Below are 26,644 nucleotides of genomic sequence, written 5' to 3' on the forward strand. Positions count from 1 at the left end.
ATATATCTCATAAAATTATTGTTCAAAGGCAGGTGTGTCTAAATACTTTGTTTTTCTACCATTCTTCTTCGCTCATCATTATCAGGTTTTTGCACAATTTATGGAGGGTTATACCCCCGAAAAGATAAGCTGATAAAAACGCGATAAGAAAGGTCTCTGTGTGTATATATTGTAGATAGAGAAGTAATTTAGGAGGGGCGCATCACCAGCATCTCTGGTATGCTAATTATACACACACTCTTGGCAAGATACACACAGCAGCAGCAGCAGCAGCGTGTGTGTGGAGAGGGTTTCCATGGGGTCAGGTCACGCGCTTTTCTTTGCCTGAGGTATCTCACAACAACAACACGTCTCTCCTCTCGGTTTTCTCGTTTCTCGCTTCTCAAAACTCATCTCATATGCAGTTCTCATTTCGGTTTTTTTCTTTTTTCGGTTTCGACTGCACTTCTCAAATAAACATGGCGGCCACACACCACCACCGTGCACACACACACACACACACTCGAGGTTTTTATTCTTCTTGTTTTTTTTTTCCCCTTTTTTGAGTACACTTGTTCGAGGTCCTTAGGTAGGCAGAACAGAAAATGAATATCATGTGCTTCCTGCGATTCCTTTGTTTCAAAAAAGAACAAAGGACTCGTGTCTGCTGTTTTTTTTTAATGATTTGTAGCATGTATAACTTATTTTTTCTTTAGTATTTAAGTCAGAGTAATTTATCAGCTTAAATAAATTGACAAGTGACAAGTTTTTGCGGGTTTGGTTTTTGCTTAGAAACACTTTTTTGACATTGAAATGCCACTAAAACGCGCGCAGCCTCACACGGCGAAAAAAAATCAATAAAATTGCATCTAGAGACAAGGTAAACTTTTTTTGGGGGTTGTAGATGGGGAGAGGGAGAGTGGGGGGGGGTTCTTTTTGCTATGAGGTGGAATTTTTCCTAGTTATACATACTTTTGCATTGGGCACCATCACATAGCAGGGACTGTCGTAGCCCTTCTGCCAGATCTCATAGAGCCAGTTCTCTGGCTGACGGAGCGACATTGTGCCCATCATATTTGGCTTTTTGTTGGGTTTTTATTAAATGATTTTCACGGAGATTATTGAATGTTTTTTCTGTTTCTTTTGGAGACTTGGTTCTCCTACACTTTTCAGCACTTTTAAATTAAGTTTTTGGGGGATCACAGTTTTCGTTTTGAAATGTAATTGAAAATTTCTGTATTTCACTTCTTTTTCTTTATCTCTCTTTTTCCCTTTCTCAGTTTTTTCTTTCCCGTTTCTTTTTCTTGATGTGTTTGTATGGCAAAAGTTCAGCAATAACTGAATTCGCTTTTCAGCTTTTTTGTGAGATTTACGAGACCGGCGCAGAGCTTTTATTTTTATGTAGCGTTTTAGCGAGCTTTTCTCGATTTTAGTAATTGCTTTTGAAACAACTTTTGTGCTGGCTTTTACACGAATTAATATAATTCACAACGGACGAGTCGCTCGTGGGACTTTTTTTTTTGTATAAAAATAATATACTGCTAAGTGTCTTGTTTTTTTTTGTTTCTCTAAATATATTTTAAAATATATATATATTGTTTTTAGAGCGATGTGGCGTGTAGCGAGCTGAACTGGCGACTTAACGTCTGCGTGCAATTAGCGTGGATTTTATATGAAACGGGCTGAGAAGTATCTCACGAATACTGATGGACAACCAGATACACAAGAGAGCACACCACGCGCTCGCTCTCTCCCATTGCGCACTTCCACTCAGAGAGAGAGAGAGAGAGAGCAGAGGGCTCTCTCTTTGACTCAAAGCTACTTCAATCTGATGGATATTCGGTATTCGTGAGATACTCTCCCTCTCTCTGTTTGTTTTGACGCGTTTGGTTCCCATCAATTTACAAAGGCTTTATGACTATTTATTTAATCAGCACACAATATATACGAATATGAATTCGAGCTGCTGCCCGATTATTTGGCAAAATGTTTGACCGGTTTCTTTTTTTTTAAAATTTATTAAACAAAAAAAAAGGAGACCAAAACGTATGTACTTCGCTTCGTTTTGGTTTTTTGCGACGCAAAAACTTTACGACACTTTTGTTTATCATCCATTCTCGCCGCTCACTTTGGCCACTCTCTTTCGCTCTTTTATTTTTATTTTGTATCTTTTTATTTGGTGGAACGTCGTACGTTCTTATAGATACTTTTTCGCCACGCGGTGGTTTTCGATTACTTCGGCATTTCGTATTTATTTCTTCGGCTCTCTTTTTCGGGAGATGGTAGGGGGTTGGATTTTCCTCCCTTTTGCGCATTTGCCTTTTTACTCCGAATCGAATTAAGTTGGAGAAAACAAGTAAACAATCAACAAAATTCCACAAGGAAATTCAAGACTATAAATATTTTATGAAGAACTTTAAAGGGTGTTAGAGTATAAAGTTTTGGATTTATCTAGTTTAGAGCTTGAGAAAATACTTCAAGTTACATTTGCGACAGATTTTATGCTTGAAAATATACTATTATAATTTTTTAAGGATTATTCAAGGTTGGTTTCTCAAGAAAACTACAATTTAAATTGAATATTTAAGTTTTTCAAGGCATGAACTACAATTTATAACCTATAAATTCCATAAAACCTATTTTAAAACTATAACTTCAGGCCATGACACATCCATCATCAATTATTCCACTTTTGGCAATGACAAAATACTGCATACAACAAAAAATTCAAGGGCTTCCCAAAGAGAGAGAGAGAGAAAAATAAAAGAAATACAGAACATTTGCAAAACAAATCGAGCTACAAAATGTAAAAAATAAAAATAAATATACCCAACAGAATATATGAACGGAACCGTATCGATTTCACGCTCATGTTGAAGGAAGCGTTTTCTGTCAATCTATACACACGCCATATAGACGATTCCGATCTATATAGGAACGAGAATGAACAATAGGTCGGCCGGCAGACGAACAACAAATTGTTAAAAGCAAAATAAAACAAAATTAATGAAACAAACATCCGCGTTAAAAATTAAAAAAGAAAGAAGCAATACAATACAAAACAAAACAATAATTTAATAGCCGTAGCCATTCGGGGAGAGAAAAAACAGCAATTAAATGCACATTTAAATAAACAAATTGCGAGCCGTAAAGTAATATGTGAAGGAAGGAAGCGAAGTTACTTAATTGCTACGCAAACTGCGTAGATGTTGGGATGTGATTTTTGGGTGGGGTTTTTCAGTGGGTGGGGTTTTCCCCACGTGGTTAAAGAGAGTTGGGGAAAATGCAAGGAGGAGTGTTAAGTGTTTGGAGAAAAGCACCGGCTGTCGAATTATTTATATGGAAAAGTCTCAAAAGGCTCTAATGACTCAAATGGAAGAAAATGGTTCCGGATGTTTATAAATCAATTTTTAAGTTTTTTACATACATTTTTTGTTTACAACTTTAGTTTTAAACAATAAAATCTAAGATATTATGGTGTAATTCTGTTAAAACCCTTTAATGGAAAGGAATTTCATGGTAAGTTGACTTAGTACAAACAAGGAAAAGGTCTAACCTTTTTTTTCCAGCTTATTTATCATTATTCCTGAAGAGTCTTATATCGTTACAGAATAAGTTATTAAAAATTAAGCACTTATTACACTCTATTTGGAAAGTCTATAAACCCTTTGATGTTGGTAATATAAATTGTCTTGTAATGATATCAGTAATATGAGGTGATAATTTTTGTTGACAAACTTATCCAAGCAGAGAATTCATAAAAACAAATGTTGTTTACTAGGAAAACTTTTGAATGAAATATCACGAAAAACTTTCCTCTATAGGCGGCACATTTTATTCGTTTCTAACATCTTTAGTGCCGCTGAACACAGATTTTGCATGCACCCGTTGACTGTCTGTCTCTATGTATGTTTGTATGACGAGGAATATTCATTAAAATGCTACATATTGCATACGGATTCAAGCAACAATAACAAAGCGCATTCTTCATTTGCTTCTATATATTCGAGAGTGTTTGCATTTTGAATCAACAAATGAAAATTTCCAAATCGTCGCCGCGTCTGGCAATCAATAATAAATAAAGAAAAAAATGAAAACGCAGGGAAACCGAGATAGAGCAAGCCGGCAACAATAACAAGTCGAAAATGTTTTGTAATAAAAAGCTTGACCATCGGGTGGAAGGGTGAAAAGCGGGGAAAATCATCACCAACAACACCCCCACCCATTCTCATTCACTCATAACAAATTTGTAAACACGCGGAAAAGTTATAAAATATTTTAAAATCCGAGACAAAAAATAAAATAAAGGGAAAGATGTGTGGAAAATTACAGCATTTCTGTAGGGACAGTAAAAGCCTGCTACAGTGGATAATTTAAAATACTTTTTAGTAATGACCAAGAACTAATATTATTCTGAAAATCTAGTCAAATTATCTGACGTTATTAAATATTATTTTGTTCTTTGTGAAAGTAGTTTGTTATTTCGAGCATTTACTGTACCTATTGTTGATTTCGTTGTTGATTTTTGCACGCCCCCAACACATGTATGTGTATGGTGGGTTATGGTGGGTGTGGTGGTTGATGTTTTGCTGTTGAACGGGTTGGAGTGTTCCTTGTGTGGGGTGGGTGTGTTTACAACTGTGTTGGGGACAGTGGTGTCAGAATATCAGCAGGAAATAAACCGTAGCAGAAACAAAAATATTTACTAAGCTAATTCCTTAAAGTGTTGATTAATTATTATTAAGACTTTATAAGCTTTTATAGACATATTTTAATAAAACGTAGTGAAAGAGTAATTTCCGACTCTATAAATCATATATATTCTTGATCAGCATCAAAAGCTGAATCGATTTAGCCATGTCCGGTTGAAAAAAAGATATAAATATATAAATACTTATATATTTAGATTGAGATCAATTAATTTTTGGCTTTGTTATGATCCATTTCACGTTCGAAACCATGAACCTATGTAACTAACAGTAAGGGTATATTAACGCCGGTTTTAGTTCAATTTAATTTTATATAAATTAACTATACGGATTATTAAGCTTGTCAGCTTAATTTCCGCTTAAATTCCATCAACACTGACACTCTTCAGCCTTTTTCTCACCACATGCAATCGCATACAATTAATTCTGATTCATTTGCTGGCGCGTGTCTTAAATTTTGGGATCAACAGCAGCAGTTCCGTGTGTGGGAACATTTGTTCATTTAATTGCAGCTCTCTCTATCTTTTTGTTGTTTTTTTTTTTTTGTATAATTATATAGTTTGACTGGACTTTGGGGCCAGTTGAATGTGTTTTCATCGGTTTCCATAGGCCAGCAGCACTGATAAGATAGGTTATCAGCGTGTAAAACCTAGAGCAACCCGTTGACAGGTTGTCCAACTAACTCACAGTTCTCGAAAAACATGGCTATAAAAAACACTAAGGAGGGGGGGAAAAGGGTGTGTGGTAAATAAAGGAGGGCAAGTGAGTCGTCAGGCAGTCTCTGGACATAATGCACAATCCATAACAAAAGTGGTAGCCAAAAGGTGTCCGAGACGGGGAAAGGTGCGACAGGTTGTCCCAGTCATACAGTCTCAGTCTCAGTGCCAGACCCAGTGGAAATTTACAAGTGTTTTCCCCCCCACACACTCAGACAGCCAAGAAAAACGCTACAGAGACAGGGAGAGGGACACTCTCAACTGGCAGTGGAAAAATATTGTTTATTATTTATTTCAGATTTTAGGTAACATTTCATATGACAAAAGAGCTTGACTGAGTGTTCAAGAGGCTGAGAGAGAGATCTCAAGAGTAGATGCTCAAGATCCAAATGGAAAATTTTATCAAACTTTTGGTTGAATAATGATTGCCAAAGGGCACAAGAGTAAGTTTAACTTTGTAATACTTAAGCTGCTTTTTTTTCACAGAAAATACCAAGAAAATCTCAACAATTGTCTCGTTTCCATTCGAAATCATCTTCGATTTGCATTCAAGTTGTTCTTCTTTTTTCCACCCAATGCCTCTTTTTTCCCACCCCAGTAAATGCAATTTATTGAGCTCGTTTAGAAATTTCACTTCTCTACTTTGGCCAATCGACATAAAAGGTTTTGATTAGTGATTTCCTTATATTGAACAAAATAAAAAGAAAAGGCGATGCTTGCCTGTACATAATATATCTCCGTATCAGTATCTGATGGATACAATTAGGCAATTATAGTTGGCAGACATCTCAGTAGTACAAATTGATAAGAAAAGAGCTGCAGGTATACCCCCGCTCAGTCCACGTGTCATCCAAAACGAATGAAAGTCAACGGAGACACGCGCCGGAGAAAAATATATATAACATATATAAGAACCTGCCCTAGTTCGTATAAATCAACAATATATATATACACATATTTCTGAACAAATCATTAGGCCTACGCAAAGCTAAAGACATAAATAGTGACCAGAATACATTTCTTTTTGTTTATCCAACTAAAACTTTAATGATCTCGCTCCTTCTTTTTGGGGGAGGTAAACAAACCCAACATAGTTGTGATTTCAGCAATATGTTTGTTCTATTTGCCTTTGGACGACGACGACACGCGAATCACGCAAGAGTTGAGTGGGAAGAAGCTCAACTGATAAGAGGGCACATCAAGACGAAGCTTATTTAAAGATCTGTGTGCTCATCAACAGTTCAGCTGCTAGACAAAAAGACGAAACTGATAAGGCAAAGCTGCGATGATGAGAGCCCTGATAGTAGTGATAGATTTTTGAACTGAGAATCTCGCCTGCCCTTTTTTCGATTTGTTGTTATTTTTTTTTTCGATTCTGATTCGCTTTTAATGAATTTCAATTGTCGACCATTTAGCAGCCATACAGACACATACGTCAGCAAGCTGTGTGTAATAACAAAAAATGTACTGAAATCAAAATAAACAAAGAAATTTGCTTTGGGTTGAGTTAAGTCTGCTTAGAACAAGTTTCATTTCATGACTTTTAATGTAGTATATGTATAAAGTATATATTACTGATAAGCTTATTTTGTAGTTCCGTTTTCGTTTCGAATTTAGATTAGATGCAATCGTTGAGCGGCCAAGGGAACACCTTGAAGATAGCTAACGTCCATTAGGTATATATTTACTTGATCACATAACGGTCAAGCAGCAGCAGCTGCCTGTCAATATGTTCCCCCGTCCATCCATCAAACCGTTTTCCCTTTTTTTCTTTGGCTGTGACAAACATTTCGTCTGGGACTGTTATTTGGCACACAGACAGGGAAAAATAAATAGAAATACATGGTCGATTTTGGGAAATTGCAAACAGATGATCGACAGGTGTGGCGTGATCCACAAAAATGGAAAATCGAAAAATGGTACAGAAACTGAGAATGGCAAACACCCGGGACAAATAGCCTAAGGAAATACTATATAATGTGTATATAGGACACCCAAATTTGGTCAAGGAAATATATATTTTTTAGTGGTCTTTAAAATGTAAGAAAGAAAAGATATATAAGCATAAAAATATGCAAATACCAAATAAATAATTAGTTCACTTACATTTAAACCCAAAATAACTATACCATCACTAGGATTCCCCTTTTCAGCCCGCCTCCTTTTTAACCAGATAATTAACCTTTGAAATGGGTTATAAATTTTCCTTGGTTCCTCCAAAAATACCCGCAACAGGTCATAAAACTTTGCATGTCATCGGATGCGAAACTAATGCGTCAGAGTCAGTGCACAAAAATAAGTGCAAATAAATGGCAAAAATGCAATTAAATTGTAAGAAGACGACGTCGTGTGGAATGCCAGCTGTTGCAGTTTTTGTGTGAGCGAGCCATTAAATCGTTTTATGGCAGAGCAACATCCCACTGCAGGTACAAACTTCTCAGGTGCCACCAGAAATGAAAGGTACTCCTCACAGGTATTCCTCAGACATTAAACAGAGGATCAGACATCTGGTTAGGAACCACGGCCCAGACCCGCTAATTGCAATCGAATGCGCACGAATTTGTGGCTGTAAAGAGATACATATATAGATATGACCACGGCACGTGTGGCTAATTAACTTTTGTCGGGGGCGATGTCAAACGAATCGGGAAAAGTGTCGCCAATTTTCAAGGTTTATTCGCCTGCCGACAAACAAAAAACATGTCTAACAATTATTACTTGGAAATCCTTTCTATATAAATGAGATATATAGCTTATTTTCTTGGTTTATTTTTAGGCCATTCGGTTGAATAGACTTTTGCTCATCTTGACCTGAATTTTTTTGTTCGAATGTTGCTATTTTTTCTGGTTCTGTTCGTTCTTCTTTTTGCTCGTGTTTATTTTCTGTTTTAATAATAAAAACTCATTGAATTTGCATTGAGTTTTTGTTCTTGCCTCTCATCCTTGTGACCATTTCTTGTTCAACTATAATTTAATTGAAAAAACTTTCACAGAATTTTACTTGACAAAAGTTTTTTGGGTTAAGGTTAGGCACGCAAAAAATCCATTTACTTGAGAGGAGATGAGCCTAATTGAAAACTATGTTGGGGGTTCTAAGAACATGAGATGTTCAAAGTTGACAAATGTCTGCAATTTGTTTTCCAAAAACTATATTTTGTGATTTTCAAAGACAAACCTTTAGCTTGTTTAGAAATATTTTATGAAGAATGGCATAAATATGTTTCAATTTGCTTTCCTAGAATACCAGTAACCTATCATATATATTTTTTCTGCTCTTATATCGAAAGTTCTTCTTTTTTATTCACCTTGTCCAAAGGGTCTTCAAAAGACTTGGTAAACAAATGAGGAACACAAAGAGGAATCACACAAAAAAGAGCTACAAACAAAACAAAATTAAAGAGCAACCACAAAAAACAACCATTAATGAAAAATTAAAACTCGAAAGCGAAACAAAAAAAGGCCCACAAATAATCATGAATTATTCAAGGCCAATCGAGGCACACTATTTGATAGAAGTGTCTCTCTGTGTGTGTGAATATCATTCGATTTTCTGTGTGTTTACTATTTAGAGTGTTCTGTACCCCAATGGGGCCTCAGAGCTTGTTTTGGCAAAATAGTTGAGTTCCCCCCACTGAAATTCACACTTTTCGAGCAACAGTTCCCTATTACTATTCTTCTATCTTCCCAAACCTCTTTCAAGACTTTTATTTTCTTGTTCTTATCAAGCTCTTTGGGGATGATTTCACGCAGACTTCGCTCTTTCCAAAAGTTCTTATTTCTATTTTGTTTTTATCATGCTCTAATTGGATGATTTCCTTTGGGGAATATGGCAAGGAAGCCTAAATGCGAAATAGCTTAATTATTTTGTTTTGCAGAGAAACACAGACCGAAAATAAACGATATATGTGTGTATGTATTTTGCATCTATTTTTGGCAATTAGCTGTCAAATAGTTCTATATTCATCTCTCATCCACTGTAACAAGAACTATTCAAATATGTCAACACAATACCACCCGTCTGTCGTTATTTGTCATCTGTGGAATTTTACCCTTTTTGTTTTGATTGGGAATTAATACAAATTGAGTGAGTGTGTGGAATAATTTCAACTGTCTCAAAACAATATATATATACGCATTGAGAATATATATGTATATACATTGGACTGATGGACTTACGCCGACCATAGGAATACAACAACAACAATATGTGTTGTCTTAATTAGATATATTTTGTTTTGCTTTCGGTTTTTGCTTACCTGCAAAGAGAAGAAGCAGAATAAAGAGTGTCAAAAATAGGTAAACAAAATTAACGTGGAATATTTTTTCTTAGACAAAAACATAAAACTGTCAGCAACAAAATGAATTTCTAGGAATAAATATGTAAGGTGCTGACTAGAAATATAGTAAATATGAGGCACACATTCAAAATATGCTTCAATTTAGACATTTTATTATTTTGTTTTTAATATTTTACCTTGCAGGTAGCTCAGTAATTTAATTTAAACATGACTATAAATTGAGTAAATATGACGCAAGTATCGAAATATCATTTAAACAAGGAATAAATGCTCCCACAATTTTAACATATACCTATAGTATTATTAAATCTGTTCTGAACCGGTTATGTTCAAATAACAACTACATACTTCTAACTCCATAATGCCAACCTTTTATATTCATTTATTGGTTTTCTATAAACTGATTTTCGTTTTTAAAATCAATTTTAATTGGCATAAAGTATCATTTCTAACTTAGCTTTTCCATATCTCGTAAATATTCCTTAACCAAATTTCTTTGACGGAATTTTTCCTCGTCATTTTTTTCCGCTAGACAAATGAAAGACGAACAAATGTTTCTCAATCGGTCTTTAGTTCAGTTATAATGCGGAAGCTAAAGTCGCCACAGTTTTTATATATATGGGGGTCTAAGCAAACATATAGACAGAAGATCACACACAAAGCTAGCTCTCCTCTTTGATATATTTTATTGGCGTTTTGTTTTCGTAGAGAACGGCGAGAGTAAAGGCGGGGGCAGTACACAGAAAAAAGCCTAATGATATATGGTTGTATTAATATTTTATTTTGGCATTCCTGTGAAGAATTTCTGTTTAATAAATAAAGAGTTGGAAAATGTAATTATACAATTATACAAAAATGAGAGGCTGAAACACCAATCAGCTTTCCAATATTCCCTAAATCTTCAAAAACATTCAGATTTTGTGATTTATTAATCACTAGAAGCTCTCTTTAAAATGTAATCAACCTTTCTCTCTGTGCATCTAAAATAGACAAGTTTTCTTGGGGGGGCTAAAAACTTTCTGTGAGGGCTTAAAATTGCCATTTCGCCTGTGTGTGGATTTCACTGCCTTGTTGGTGTTGCTTCAAAATGACATATTGGTGTCAATTAAAATGCAAAAAGGCCCAGAAATAAACCAGAGACAAAAGGCCGGGAAATAAACAAACAAACAAACAAGCAGGCGGCGAGCAACAATATTAATCATCAATTGCAAAATGTTATTTAAATTTAACATACAGAAAGAGAAAGACTGAGACTGAGACTGAGAGAGATCGCGAGCCAAACGCGTTTCGCGTTGGTGTGTTCGATCATGGCCAAATTTAAATCATTTATAAATGACAGAGAGCCAAGTCTGGGAAGGTAAGGTAAGGTAAGGTAGGTGTGTCTCGGCCAATTGCCAACTCGCACGCCACGCACACGCACGACCAGAGCATTTCTCATTTGTATATATTTATTTTTTACTGTAGAGATCAGCTGCTGCGTCCAGTTCGAGATCATTTGCAAGTTGTCGAACAGGTCTCCCCCCCAAAAAAAAAACACACACAAAAAAAATGCTTAAAAAACACATGTCGCACACTTCGAAGACTGAAGATCGATTAACGCATGTATTTAAATCAGGCGATGGCGTTGCGGTTTACAATTAATTAAAGTCAGCGAATGCACTTGAAATTATGCTAAAAAACGGAGAAAAGCTAATTGGTTAACTTTTAGGCTGGCCCGTGTAGGCATAATATTTACATTTTTGTGTCTGCCACAAAATGATTAATTATTTCTCTAACAACGGGTTTTATGAAAAGAGGAGAAAAAGAGAGAAATTTAGGGGAAGCCCCCTTTGGGTTAAATTTAGGAAATTAGTACAAATTGGTTTGGTTTGTATCAACTTTAATGAAGATAGATACTGACAAAAACATTTCCAAATATATTTCATTTAAATTCAAAGTGTTTTAAATTTATTTCATTTCAAAAATAGTTCAACCATAAGTTTAACACTTATTGGAAAGCTATATATATATGTCGTCTTCCCCTAAATCTCTTTATAAATAAATACATTCCATTTCAAAATCTCTAAAACCTCGAATACAATTTGTCAGATCACTGAAAAACATTTTGATTACTTCAATTTCGAAATAGATACTAAAAACCCAAATCAAAAAGGTAAAACCCATTTAGCAATCCTTGACACCGAGTAAACCCCATCGCTATCTATGATCTCTCGTTCAACACATTTTTTATATCCCTGCTCTGAAATTCATTGGCAAATCTATCAGGTAGCCCACATACTATATACATACTACTACTGATCGCAAAACAACCCACAATTGAACAGCTTTAAATTTTAAAACTGGTTTCAGGCTCTCCCTCTCTCTCTCTTTTAATATCTATCTCGCTTGGTGTGATGTCACTAACCCAATTAGAAAGCAAGTACCCGGCATACAGCAAAACCCGTATCCCAAATCCGGCAAAATCAAACCCTGAGACCCCCCGACAAATGGTTGCCATCAAAATTTGGCCATAATAAATTACTGAAAATAAATACATATAATTTGCTAAAGATTAAAAGCTTTAGCAAAAATTCATGTTTATTTAAAGCAATTTTAGTCAAGTTTTGTATGATGTTTTTTTTTGGGGATGACAAAAAAAAAACCTTAATTAGGTCAGCAACTGTTTTTGTCATTTCTCAATATTATTTTTAATTTTTTGCAGTTTTTTCTGTATGAACGTTTTTATTTATGTTTTAAGCAATTTTTTCGTGAATGAATAATTTGCCGAGCCGCTTGGCAACAAAATTGGAGAAACCGACAGACATATTTAACGTAAAATCGAATTGGCAAAAAAGTGGAAAAACTTTAGTTGTCAAGTACAGTTGTGTGTGGTGTGTGGTGTGCGGTGTGTGTGTGACAGTTGGACAGTTGATTGACATATTTAGTTGTTGTGCAAAGTGGCACACGAACCATGGGCCAAAAAAATGTATAATTATTCACCCGAGGGGAGAAATTGCTTTAAGCACGCCTTCTATTTTTTTTTTTGACACACCTCCCACAAGCACTTTAAATACAATTAAAATCGCCGCCAGATCCAAAGGTCACAAGCTGGGTCTAGGACCCAAAATCTGCTGTTAAAGTTGAAAAACACTTGGCAAGGTTTATTAACTTTATATGGTGCCAAGTTTTTGTTTACCTTTGATTATCTTTTGTTTGCTGCTTGATTTATAATGATTAACATCATCATCATCATCATCGGGGGATCGCACGTTTGCAAAATTAAAAGCGATTAAGAATACATTGAGCTTTATTTTTCATTTCAACTTTGCTTCCTGCATTTTGAAAAAAACGCATTTATAATGATTTTTTCTCGCGTGCCTGGTCGGAGAACAAAGACGGAAGATATCGCCTAGAGTTCAGCGTATATGGCACAAAGGTCAATATATCTAAGCTCAGTTGGGGGATTAACCTAACAAACAATCGTTCAAATCGAACGACTGCGCTTAATGCTATTAATTTTACTTTGTTTTTAATCACCAACCAAACGAAACCAGTTTGTGACGTTCACAAAACTTGTTTAATATTTAAGAATACAAAAACAAGAAAGGAAAACGAATTTTATATACCCTTGCAATTAGCTGAGGAATTCCAGATCATAACTAAGCCAAAATGCAATAATTTTCGATCAGAAAACTGATCTACATATGTTAGTTATTATTATATTATATTTATTATGTTATATTTATTATATTATATTTATTATATTATATTTATTATATTATATTTATTATATTATATTTATTATATTATATTTATTATATTATATTTATTATATTATATTTATTATATTATTATTATTATATTATACTCAATTTAAATATTTAAAAGAACTAATTTGTTGGCAATTTTAACGAAGTAATCCCTAATTTTTATTGAAAAAATTTTCAAAATAAAACAAAAATGTATAGGGTCGAAAATGATTACTTCGCATCTTGTTTAATATTTAAGAATACAAAAACATGAAAGGAAAACGAATTTTATATACCCTTGCAATTAGCTGAGGAATTCCAGATCATAACTAAGCCAAAATGCAATAATTTTCGATCAGAAAACTGATCTACATATGTTAGTTATTATTATATTATATTTATTATGTTATATTTATTATATTATATTTATTATATTATATTTATTATATTATATTTATTATATTATTATTATTATATTATACTCAATTTAAATATTTAAAAGAACTAATTTGTTGGCAATTTTAACGATGTAATCCCTAATTTTTATTGAAAAAATTTTCAAAATAAAACAAAAATGTATAGGGTCGAAAATGATTACTTCGCATCATTAAAAGCTCCGGACTAAAATTATAATACCCTGCAAAACTATAAAAAGCCACATTGATTTTTAGGGCCTGAAAGTGCTGTGAATTAGATAATATATTTCTACGTATCTATATATTTGGCAAACTTTCTGTATTTGTATTTTAAATTTAAAGTTCCGCCTTGTGCAGGAAGCTGATCATCAAAGTAGTGAAGAACAAAATTAATTGCCTTGCGACTGACCGATGATGCCTAATTAAATTTGATATTGAGTAAAATTGTTTGCTAATTATATAGCTAATATATAAGAGATAACAGAAAAACACACACACACCCCTCTTTAGCAATTTAATGTTCTCATATTTAGTCTAAAAGCCATATGAAGGGGCCTGCTCTTGGGAATTTGGAAATGTTTGATAAACTTTGCACATGTAAAGATGATAAAAGCAAATTCCCCAAAGTGTATAGATAAAGCTAAATTCCCTTATGGTTTCAAGTTTAATGTGTGTATTTTCGAAATTTGAATTGAAGAGATTTAGAAGCAGAAGTGCTACAACATTGCACTTTTCTCTGACAAATGCAGTCACTGGAAAACTTTAGCCAGAGAGCACAACTATACTTTTCATGGACAAGAGAAGCAAAGTGCCTTAATATTATTATAAATTATCAACTTATAATAAATAAATGCAATAAATATATTCTAAATAGTGTTATTTATGACATGAATTATTATTAAAAGTGGTTTTTACCTTATGGTCTCTTTTATAAAAACTTTGTAGTAGACTTCAACATACTTTTAAAACCTTCTATAAGGAAAAACCAAAGCTATTCGCTTCTCCAGAACTTTACAATCAAAGTGACAGTGGTAACAACGAGGGCACCTCCAAAGTTTGCTGCACTTTGCATTTGTATTTTATGAAAATTGAGCGCGCTTGGCAACAGCAAAACTTCGCCTAGTCAAGCCAGCAAACAAACATAAATGAAAAATCAACTGCAGCAAGTCTAGTTGAGTGAGTGTTCAATGCACATATGTATAGTATATAGTATATAGTATATAGACATGTATTGGCGATAAAACTGACCCACTTTTGGAGCCGCAATGCACGTACAAAATAAACAAAACAAAAACTGAGACTCGAACGACAATTGCAACTTAAACTAAAGGCTATCTCGTCTGGCTATGAAATGTTGAATGTCTGGTCTCTGGTCTCCAGCCCGGTCTCCCTAGTGTTTAGATTGGATATTTAGAAGCATTTGCGATGACTAGGAAACCCGTTTGAACCTAGCACAACAAGGCTTACGTTGTTGCAAGTGCAAAACTCTCGCACCACACAAAAGCGAACCGAACGAACTTCACACCCAATTGCGACCGCCTGCCCACACGGGATGCAACCTTGAAGGTAAAAACAAAGTTCGATTCGTGGAACTTTGCTTCGCCTGCCCCGAACTCTAATTGCAGTAAACAATTTCCCGCTAAATTGTGGCATTAGTGAGTCATTTGGGGGGGATAGCTACATAGCACCCTTTGTGGGAGGAGACCACCAGGTTGAGCTCATCATGGGTTTTTTTTTTGAGAAATATTAGCTCATTTCAGGTCTACAGCTACTTGTAATACTTTCACACCGCTTGTCGTCTTGCATTTCACGCGAATTGAAAGTCGCCGACCTCGACGGAATGGCATGAAAAATGAAAAACAAAAGGTCAGAATCAGATTGCATCAGGTTCTAAAGAAATCTCTTCTTGGGATTTTTCGTTGTTAAACGTGGTCTCCACATGTATTACAAAAGAACCAGAGATCATCATCATCAACATCATCTTCATAATACGGGGTGTATTGTGATACTGCAAGCACTTTGTGACGCAATTTAATTCTGAATAGATGACGTCAGCAGCACCGGTGGCTGTAACAAAGTTCAGTTGCATGACATTTAATGGGCTCTAGGGATGTTAATAAATATTTGAGATCGGAATAATAATTAAATGTTAAGGTATAGCCGCCTTTTACTTTTACAGAAATAATTAAATATCGATCTTTTGTTGATTGTGAAAAGATTTTTTGTCAATTAACAATTAATTTCATGTATATTAGCAATCGATAGCTATCGGTATAAGTCAAAGATATCCTAAAGATCTTAGTTTCAGACATATTAATCGATTACAACTGCCATAAACTATAAAAGTAGACTAAATAACATTAAGAACCAACTAAAACTTACGATTTATGCTTTTCTTTAAAGGATAATCATTGTATTAATATATTCAAATTATTATCTACTATTCTTTTTACATACTGAACCTAAAACCAGACTTGGTATCGACACTAGATCCTTATCGAGTAATTAGTGAACAAAGTAAACAGCACTAAAGTCAATAACTGTAATCACCAGACTTTTTCAGGTCATCTGTGTCCTTTGTTCAATTTTTTCGTGCTTTGAGCCAGGTCACGGGACCATCGCCAGAGCTATGAGCTACCATAAACTATAGACCAGACCAGATCGACCGATAGACACGCAGCACAGCAGCGGGTGCCTCAGAGCCTCTAATTAGTACTTAACTGGCTCGAACCGTTCGGTTTGGGCTTGGGATTGGGTGGCTGACTGACCAACCGACCGAATGACGTTATAGTATCGATTCTGACGTCAATTGTTTGAAAATTGCGGTGCTCATTGTCAATGCAATTAGAGGTATTGAACGAATAGATCATGATACGAACAGAGGTGGAAAACGATGCCTAGCACTTACTTAAGCATTAGTTATCGATACTTTTGACAGACCTCCAGAACGAACCTTGAAGAAATCGCTTTGGACATATGTGATTCCAGCCCAGAGATCATGTAAGAGATCATGGGGAAAGACCTGGCCAAGGCACGTGGCCATAACACGCTTTTTGTATGCCAAAGAAGATAAACACCTTGAGTTTAAGCCCGATGTTTACCCATCCTGTAGACGATTCTGATGTATTTATTATGCTATCATCAATGTGGTATTCTTATCTACCAATTGTCTGGATGTCTTGGAAAAGTAAATTATTTAATACTATTCTTCTGTTGGGACTTGTTTTCCCACTTCATTCCAGTCCAGGCCAGAAACTCCCCACACTTGCACAAATATCGGTCGTAAAAACCCGCCTAAAGCAAATGTGTTTTCACATTTTTTTCTCATATTTTTTTTTTTATCTTATCTGTCATGCTTTTTATGGTCTTGTTTATGGGTTCTGCATTTTGTTTTTCACAAAAAAAAAATGTCGAAAAATATATAAAGCCAACACGCCGGAGGCTCGACAAAAGCCAAGCCATTTCGATCCTCACATTGAACGAAAATAAGGCTCCATAAATGTCATTAAGTCATTAAGTTGTCTTAACATTTCAACTTTTCATGGTTATCTTGTTGTTTTTCACAACTTTTTCCTCGATTGTTAGGAAATTTTGGGCTTTATGATTTCCGATTTGCGAAGAAAGCTGATTGAGAAACACCACAAAAGCCTTTTTATGGGTCTTTGTTAATATTTGTAAAGAGGAATGATAAATGGGGTGAGGGGGTTAACAATTATAAATTGGTTATTTATTTATCAAAAGTTCAACAAATAATGCGTGAAGGCTCCATGGCATACCGATCCCTATAATCATAAGCTATACAGAGGTTCTATCCCAAGGTTTTGCTTACATCTCTTACCTTGGACTAGAGTGTACAAATATTACTAAAGTCTAGTCTCTGGCCATTTCAGCTGATAAGTATTATTATTATTATGCTATATTGTTTGTGCCAGTTCAAATCAATTATTAAATATTAGTATAACCTAAAAACCTTATCTACAGACTCGAAGTATGGGGAGCGTACGTATCATAGGCGCCAAGTCTTCTATTGTTTTTATATTTTTTCTTTCTGTACATTTTATTGCCTCTATTTGGTATTTGTTTTCTTCATCGATTAAAGAAGAAATATATATATAAAGTCATAGAGATTAGCATAGAATTTGGAGCGTGTGAGTGGCTGTCATGTATTCCTTATAGAGTATATATTGATAATACAAACTCTCTCTGAACAAAAGCACAAATGTCTTTGATAATCATTAAATACCAAACAAAGAAAAACAATGACGTCATTCAGATCTTGTTGCCTTGATTGATAAGTGATATAAAAGCAAATAAGAATTATTGTTTAAGGAAGCAAAAAATTATACACTTCCGCCCACTGAAAAAGGGTCTTGCCTCATTTATTATTTGTTTTGCTTTATTTTTATGTACTTTTGCGGGCATTTGTAAAACAGGAAAATACTGTCACTGGCGGTCATCTCGCAGAGACTTGCTGCAAATAAATTACATTTTTATTTGACAAGCCTTTGTCTAAAAAAAAAAGAAAAAGAAATTCAGTTCTTTCTCCGCCCCATTTCAATGCTAACGTGACTCAAGTCAAGAGACCGCAGACCGCAGCAATCCGTAATCCGCAATATGTCTGCTCATTTTCCCTACGTGACAACTCAGCTGAATGGGTTTAAGAAAATATTGTATATATATTCAGCGAAAGGAGATCAAAAAAGAGGAAGTGTCCTAAAATATGAATGATATGCGACATCTGCTGGGGGTTAGAGAACTTTTCCCGAAAATGCGGCTACACCTGGTGAGAAAACGTAAAAAGGAAATCATGCCTTAAAGTGGGATCATGTTTTCAATTTATGAAATTCTAAAATATAAAAAGATAATGAAAGGCGAAGCTTTGTCTGGCAAAAAGCCGCCCAAAAGTCAATACCATTTCGGTGATTGCGTGTTGAGTAATTATAATAATTATCGCAATGAAAACAAGCACACAATTCATATACATTTGTACTCACATTTGTGTTGTGTTGCCTTTATTTGCTCATGAATTTTCAAACAATTTATGGCTTTTTTGAAGTGTGGCCGGAGAGATAAGCGTGAAACAGTCTGCCATTTTTTGTAGTAAACAAGACAAAAAAAAAAGCCTGATAAGCCAGCAAAGGAAGGGAGCTCATAAAAATATCACACACATATAAAATTTAATATTTCTTCTATCCCCATTCAAGGTCAAAAGCAACCATAACAGAGTAGAGAAGTTAAATGCATAAATTCTGAGGCACAAACAAACAGTTAAGACTCGGGAAATGCCTGTGGGGAAAATACTCGTACTTTCACAAAGAGAGAAAAACAAGAGGGAAAACGTTTCTGTATAGAAAGGAATTTGAAAAGAAAAATAAACACAAAAAAGAAGAGAATCGAAATGAAATGCGTTGGTTGTGGCCCAAAGAAAGTGGCAGCGAGAGCAATTCAATTGACCCAAATGACCATTATGGGTGGCAGGCAAGCAGCTCTCAGCTTCAAGCAACTGCAACTGCAACTGCCTTTTGCAATTGCCACACAGAGGCGGCAGCGGCACAATCTCTCAATTGGATTTCGTGGAAAAGGAAAAGTTGATTGACTTTAAATGAGGCAAAATCAAAAAGCATGCAGCCGGCAGTAACAAGTAGCTAGCGATAAATGTGTCATCAAGTTCCGCTTGGAATTATTTATTAGCTACGAAGCTACGCATAATAAATAAAAGATGGTGAAGATTTACCGAAGAATTCATAAAAAATATGGCCTTTCCTCTTACAATAAGACTGGGTTAACCCATTTAAGCTTGTTGTATAGAATTAAATACAAATACACTTTAATCAAATCCTGATTGCACTAACTTCAAGTGTATTAGGGTTGGCAACAATCTTTGCAACAATAAAATTTGCTTTTCAGCCATCAGAAATCATTGAAACTTTTATTTCAATCGATTACATTAACTCAATACAGCTCGATTGCTCGATTAGATAGCCCAAAAACACTTGAGACTCAATTTGATTATTCGCCCTAAGGCATGAATATATCAAATGGCTTTCCTCCATTCATAACTATCTGCCACAGTTCATTTCAGTTCATTGAAAACCGAGAAGACTTGATGAAAAACCAATTGTCATCATCTTCATCTTCTTGGGATTGTTCACATTGTTTTTGAGAGGCTTTTAATTGGGTCTAAATATAGAATCCACCGACCATTGAAATGCATGCCATCTCAGCAATTGAACTAAATTTGTACTTCATGAACGAGGAGGGCCGCCACTTGATTGAATTGTATCTTTTTTTCCAGCCACTCGACGAGCATCTTTCGATGGGCAAAAAGATACTTGTTCTTGGTTGTTCAGAGACTTGAGGAGACCTTGCCTAATCGAGATTAAGAACTGACCATCAAGGGTACGCAATCTTTGGGTTCAAAAAAACAACGTCTGTTTTCACGGTCAAAAGTTCAAAAAGCGTTTAAGTGACGTCCCCTGCTTTAGTTGTTCCTTTTTGGTCTTACGCTTGATAAGAATTATTTTTTTATGACAACTTTGGCCCATTATAAAGATTACGGATTTCATGTTTTTATTCGCATTCTTATCATTTTGACGCTGTGTACTTTTTATGACTGACTGACGGTCGTATTTATAAATGTCTGATATAAAACAATTAAGAAGTGAGCTGAATCGTTGAACTTACCATTGCCTGTTCGATTTTGTTGTCAATCGCAACTGCACTTGTTCCAGATGCACTGCAATAAAATAATAGAAAATACACAGATTAGTTATGAATACAAAATAATCAAATATAAATTGTAAAGCAAAATTGTTAGGCCTCTTAAATCTTTTATTTAATAGCTCCATCATCTTCATCCATTTACCGCTCAATTAAAAACAAATCTTATAATCGTTAATGTTGCCATTTTTTTGTTTTTGAACGCCTCAAGACTTTTGCGCCCAGACGAAACCAAAGAAAAAACCTTCAAATGGCAGTTATTTTTGGCCATTTGACCTTGCTGATGCCAGACAACAAATTGAGGTCAATATGACAATAAAGCTTCCTCGACTTAAAGTTGCCAAAAATAAATAAATAAAGTGCCCGATCACCGAATAAAACACGCAAATCTCCCCATCTAATTACAATGCCAAATGAGCAATTAAATTGTCATAAGACCAAAGTGAAAGATGAATGGCACGGAAAGTCTTCACTGAATTTAAATCCAATATAATGAGTTTTTATGCAACCAAGCGAGTTTTATTCAAATACTCCTCGAATGGATCAATCAAAAACAGTTTGGCATATTTCCTTAATTGCAGGCAAAAAGTGCAAATTATAGCATTGTTCGTTCGTTCGATCGATCGATCGATTGGCATTAAATTACGCAACCATGGCGAAAACTAGAAAATGCGCCAAACTATCAATAAAAGCCAAACCAGCAATTTTTGCAAACCCATATTACATAAAAGAAGTTTGTGGTGTATAAAGTAAAATTATAAACTGGATTTTTCGTCTTTATGTTCTTAACTTTAGCTTATTCTGCAGCTTTTAACGTTCACCTTGAGGGTTTTAAACGAGATTCAAATGTTGCCGGTAAACGAAGTTATTGCCTGTTTTTTGTGAGACTGGCTTTTGCATAGACCCCCTCAAGGACGTTTTAAAAAAGCTAAAATGCTCAAATGAATTTAAGCTTTTTACCATTCTCCCATTATTTCAATTTATCATTATCTTAGATTCTAATAAACTACATTTCAAATTCGTACAATGAACTCCTCAGACAACCCACATATTTATTTCTTTCAGTTCATGGAATTGTAAATGTATTTCTTTAAATCGATTTGGGGCTTTTTTTGCTGCCTATCATTTATCAAACCATATGGGCTTCATTTTGTGGTTCAAGAATTCTTGCCACACTCAATAATTTCTAATTATAGAAATGGCAAGATATTGTGGCCAAAGTGTGTCATCAAATTAGATGGCTTTAATGATAGTTATAACATGTGTAACACAGGAGTAGTGACTCAGTTTCATAGGTTACTCATTGAAAGTTGCATAAAATCATTAAATAATTTGAACTTGAAATAAGAAATTAATTGATTAAGTTATTAGACTTGTATATTATAAAGAACTACAAATAAAAAAGTAAATATAGTTAAATAAATAATTTAACTTTTGGTTATTTTTAAAATATTCTCTTGTTGTTCAACAAATTCCTTATTTGAGAGAAAAACAATTACCACACCCATAATAAATAAATACTTTCATTATTAACACATCATCCTGCTGCTGCTTCTGTTGATATTTTTGCTGAAATGCATTCCATTTTAAATTGGTTGAGATGGAATAATAACAACATTTTGGACGCATGAAAATGGATTTGCGGCGTGCAAAATAATTAAAGAGCCGGCAATAAAGAATGAAAAGAGGGTTTCGTTTTTTATTGAAATCTGTTGGGTCGTGGAAACTTGTGATTTTACCCTCTGTGTGTGTGACTCAGACTCACAAGGACGAAAGGCAAAAAGTTTTTTAACCTGCGCCACTCAGAGGAGTCAAGTCAAGGGAACGGGAACAGAGTTTATGACTTTCTATATAATCTTGAAAGTAAAAGTATTGCCATTGCATCCAGACAGATCGAGTGCAATGACTCATGTCGTGACTTTTGTTCTCTTTCTTTGGGCTATAGCGAAAAAACACAAAAGCCAGAGAAATAAAATAAAATAAAATAACAATTATTCCACCAATGTCATTGCGGACAACGGTCAATGGCGTTTTTATTTAAACGGGCGGAGTTTTTTTCGGGGAAAATCCGTTTATTTCGCTTGGCAATTAACTTTAATTCATTCGATAATTATTATGTGAGAGAACAAATTCAACAAATAACACATTAAATTATTTAAAGGTGAAAATCAACAGTTTTAAATGGAAATTCGGTTAATGGGAGTGACATAAAAACACATTTTAACCGGAAAGTGAGGAAGAACAATTATTTAATTAAATGTTAAGAAGGTTATTTTAAAATGTGGAAGGAATAAATTCGAAAATTTAAATGGTTTACATTAAAATGTTCATTATTATTTCCCCAAAGAACTTGTAATTTCTTCGTAGCTGGAAACAGCATCATGATTAGACAAAAGCTTGTTGCTTATCATCTCACCAGGTGTTATCGGCAGGTAGCCACAACAAAAATAAAACAAACAATGAAACAAAGTTTCCCAAAAAGCTCAAACACGAAACAAATCGCATATAAAGGCAATAATAAACACCTAATATATGTAAGTGCGTAAGCAGTCAAAAAAAAACACGCAATGTGCAAAAAAAATTAAAGTACACATTTCATTATACAAAAGCACCCAAAAAACAAACAAAACAAAACAAAACATGAAAAAGTAAGGAAAGAAAAGTGCAAAGTTTATTAAGGTTCAAGCGCCGAAATCGTAAGCTCATAAAAATAACCATGATGTCACTTACTTATTTACTTTATTTTTCCCCCCGCTGCTATGCTTTTGTGTTAATTTAAAGATTATTTATTCGCATATTTTGCCATATGATTTAAGTCGGATTTTTTGTTTACTTTGCACGATCTAGTTTTGGGTTTTATTTATGAGATCACGTGATTAAAGTTTCATGTTTTCTTAAACAAAAAAAGAATGATAATAAAGGAAAAATGTGTCAGCGACAAAAAACAAAAAGTAAATATAAATGCAAAGTTAACGAAAGCCGGTGGAAGAAAGAATCATATAATAATAAATATATTTCAGCTTTTATTAATATTGATCTCATAATTTATTGATTTTAACTTGTTTAAAGCTTGATGTACTTTTTATAATTCACAATTTAAATACTACTACTATTTCTGCTCTACCTAATCTGAAACTTGTTGATTATTATTATTGTTTATTTCTTTGTTATTATTTTGTTTTCATTTTTTTTCAGACGGCGCCACCTCGAACGTGCCACTTTTTCTTTTTAAAATGCACTTGTGTTTTGACTGGCAATTGCAGAAAATTCGAATTACACTAGCTTTGCATTTTGTTTAGTATCCAAATCCAATTGAATTGCAATTAATTGAATCCAAATCCGATCTGTGAATGAAACTCTGGCCAATTGCCAGGTTAATCCCTTGAGACATGTCACTGCACTTTGGCATTTTCTCCCATTGGCTGTTTTCAGGATATTTTCACTCAAATATTTTTTGTTTTTTGTTTGTTTGATTTTGCGCATTTCCGAAATTTTAAACTTGCGGATGTTGTCGTTTCTCCCTAAAATAACAAATTGCTATTCGAAGCACTTTTTGGCTGCACCCTGCTGACTTGACAAAATTAAACACAATATAGTGTATATGGTGTGTGTGTAAAAAACAGATATCGGAATTGCTGTCATGCTGTTGTTTTGCTGATGTAAGCGAACCCACGGAAATTCGCCAAGAGAACTTGGCATATACATATATTTGTGCCACATCTTCCTCCCGATTTCTCGATTCCAACAAATGATTTTCCGTACCATTTTGTAAAGTGTTTATTTGCATATGAGGAGGGTCTCAAGAGCCGGGAAGCAACAGTGAGTTTTCCTATTCGATTTTAGGGGAGACACATAGTAGTGTTTACGACTCCAGGAAGTTGTTGGCGGGCAAAAACAAAACACATCGTAAATATTGCTTGGCAAAAAACGAAGAAAATAAACAGCCAGATAAACGGGAAGTCAATTGTAACAATGTTTTTAGGGGCAAGAATTGAAAATGTTATGATTATTTATTTGATGGGTAAATAGTAAAAATTTATTGATATATATATTGAGCATTTAATAAGAATAAAAAAGTTAACCAAGCTCTACAAAATATTATTTTCAATGCTTGGCAAGTGTGGCAGAGTAAGGTATTTTGTTAAGACTTTATTTGCATAAAGAATCTAAAACATTATCTTGCTTTCTAATATATATTCTTTGTGCTGCTTTCATCTATTTAAGATATATATTATATATTCACACCCCAGATAACAATGAATGCTTTTTCTACAAAGCAAACAAAGAGCAACAAAGCGTAACTATAAAAAATAAATGATGAGGAAAAAAATAAAATAAAGAAAAACACACAGGCATCATTTGGCCCTGACCTAATTAAAATCGAAATGATAAATATAAGCAAAAAAAATGCCTTTATATAGAAACGGGCAACAAAAAGGGTTCAAAACATTCGCCTGGGCTTAAAACTGACTTAAACAGAGTGTCAAGAGATACAAAACAACAAAAAAAGAGTAAATTAAAGTCTTGTTCAAGTCCAAGACCGGTTCGTTTCGCCGCCTTATTGTAGGAAGCCTTAAAGTGTCTGAAAAGCCAGCAGAAAGGCGGCAAAACCACCGAAGAAATGTCACCAACTTGGCAGGCTTCACAGCCGGAGGAGACGCGTGCTCCTCCTCCTCCTCCTTTCCCGGATTCACCGCATTCCCGGTTCACAAACAAATGCAACTTTGTTTTTTTTTCTGTTTTTTGCAACAAGTTGCCTAACTGGACGTAACGGACAAAAAACAAAAATGAGGTCAGAGCAAAAAAAAAAATATATAGTATTTTATCCAACTAACGATGCGTTGGCCCGTTTACCGATGATGTAAGGCCCACCAAACACAGGAAGCGGCCACAAGTAACCAGTCTTGAACATATAATTCGATTATACAGTACCAATTTGATGTCTGCTTTGGATATGACATGGGATTTGGAGAAGAAAATCAATAAGAGATAAGACTTGGAAGACTTGCCGTAAATTTATGTTTAAGATATCGAAATAAAACGATTTTGTTTACGGAAATTAAAAATATTTCGTACAGGAACTAATACTACAAGTATCATCAAGCTAAAGTCCTTAAAGAATGTATTTCCCAAGGGTTTTATAAGATAATTTAATCAATTTTCCTTATCTGGAACCTATCGCCATCAAATCCTATAAATACACTACCAACATCAACCCTTTATGAAACTCTTATCCAATCCAAACTTCATTTACCAATATAATTAGAGTGCTTGGTGCCGCCGTCTTATCCAACCGATAAAGATTATTGTGTGTATAAGAAATCAACCGCAGACCATCGATATTTATTCTCGTTATACTCAACTTAGCACCTTGCAAGTCAATTTGCCATCGGATGTGTTGCGGTATTCCACAAAAAAGAGCAACAAATAAGTCTCAAGCATCTGGGTTGCCAGGCAATAATATAATATAATATAGGAGGTATTATGGATCATGTCTGGGGTTTTCGCTAATTGGTTTCCTAAGCTGAGAATCACATCATCTGTCGGATCGGAAGTGTTTATTTCTGAGCATCTATTTTAAGGCACCTTGTCAATTGTCACTTGTCTGAAGTTTAAGTATTCCATTTTTTTTGTCATAAATTCACACAAATTTGCTTAAATTAGCTGCCAACCAATTTGCTAGTTTACAAAAAATAGACATTTGAGACGAGCCTAAAATTAGTCACCAATCATCTTCAGGTGATGTAATTAGATAAAAAAAAAGTGTGAGATATGCTTGTATAATTTTAAGGAAGTTATTACGAAAAACAACACTCCTAAGTGGTCTAAAAATGGAAGTAAAAGATTTCCTCTCCTTTAAATAATTCCATTGTGTTATCTGAGGTGGTAAAGCTTAACAAATGTACTAAAATCTGTTTAAAAAAAATTCCCATGCTTATAAAGACTAAGCAAGTGAGCAAAAATAGCTTTATTGCCATATAAACAGATCCATAAAATGTACATTATATATTTGCTTAATTTAATCATACTCTCCTCTCTGGTTAAAGCCAGACTAAAAACAATATAATCTCAAAAAAG

General features: G+C 34.4%; 1 protein-coding gene across 13 annotated transcripts in view; it reads right to left on the bottom strand.

Annotated features, from left to right (window-relative positions):
• Positions 1-26,644, bottom strand: part of bun (TSC22 domain family member bunched) — a 118,466-nt gene that overhangs the window by 6,569 nt on the left and 85,253 nt on the right. For 12 of the 13 annotated variants that reach the window (XM_086834762.1, XM_086834756.1, XM_086834757.1 and 9 more), the window contains one exon: positions 20,531-20,582. In XM_086834762.1, the coding sequence (XP_086690888.1) occupies positions 20,531-20,582 (52 nt within the window). Of the gene's footprint in view, positions 1-951; positions 13,351-20,530; positions 20,583-26,644 lie in introns of those variants that run through there. The other variant, XM_086834768.1, reaches the window with a different exon arrangement.

This window comes from Drosophila serrata, unplaced genomic scaffold (genome assembly GCF_035046125.1).
Source record: "Drosophila serrata isolate PLE 108 unplaced genomic scaffold, ASM3504612v1 contig_275, whole genome shotgun sequence".
NCBI classification, from domain to species: domain Eukaryota; kingdom Metazoa; phylum Arthropoda; class Insecta; order Diptera; family Drosophilidae; genus Drosophila; species Drosophila serrata.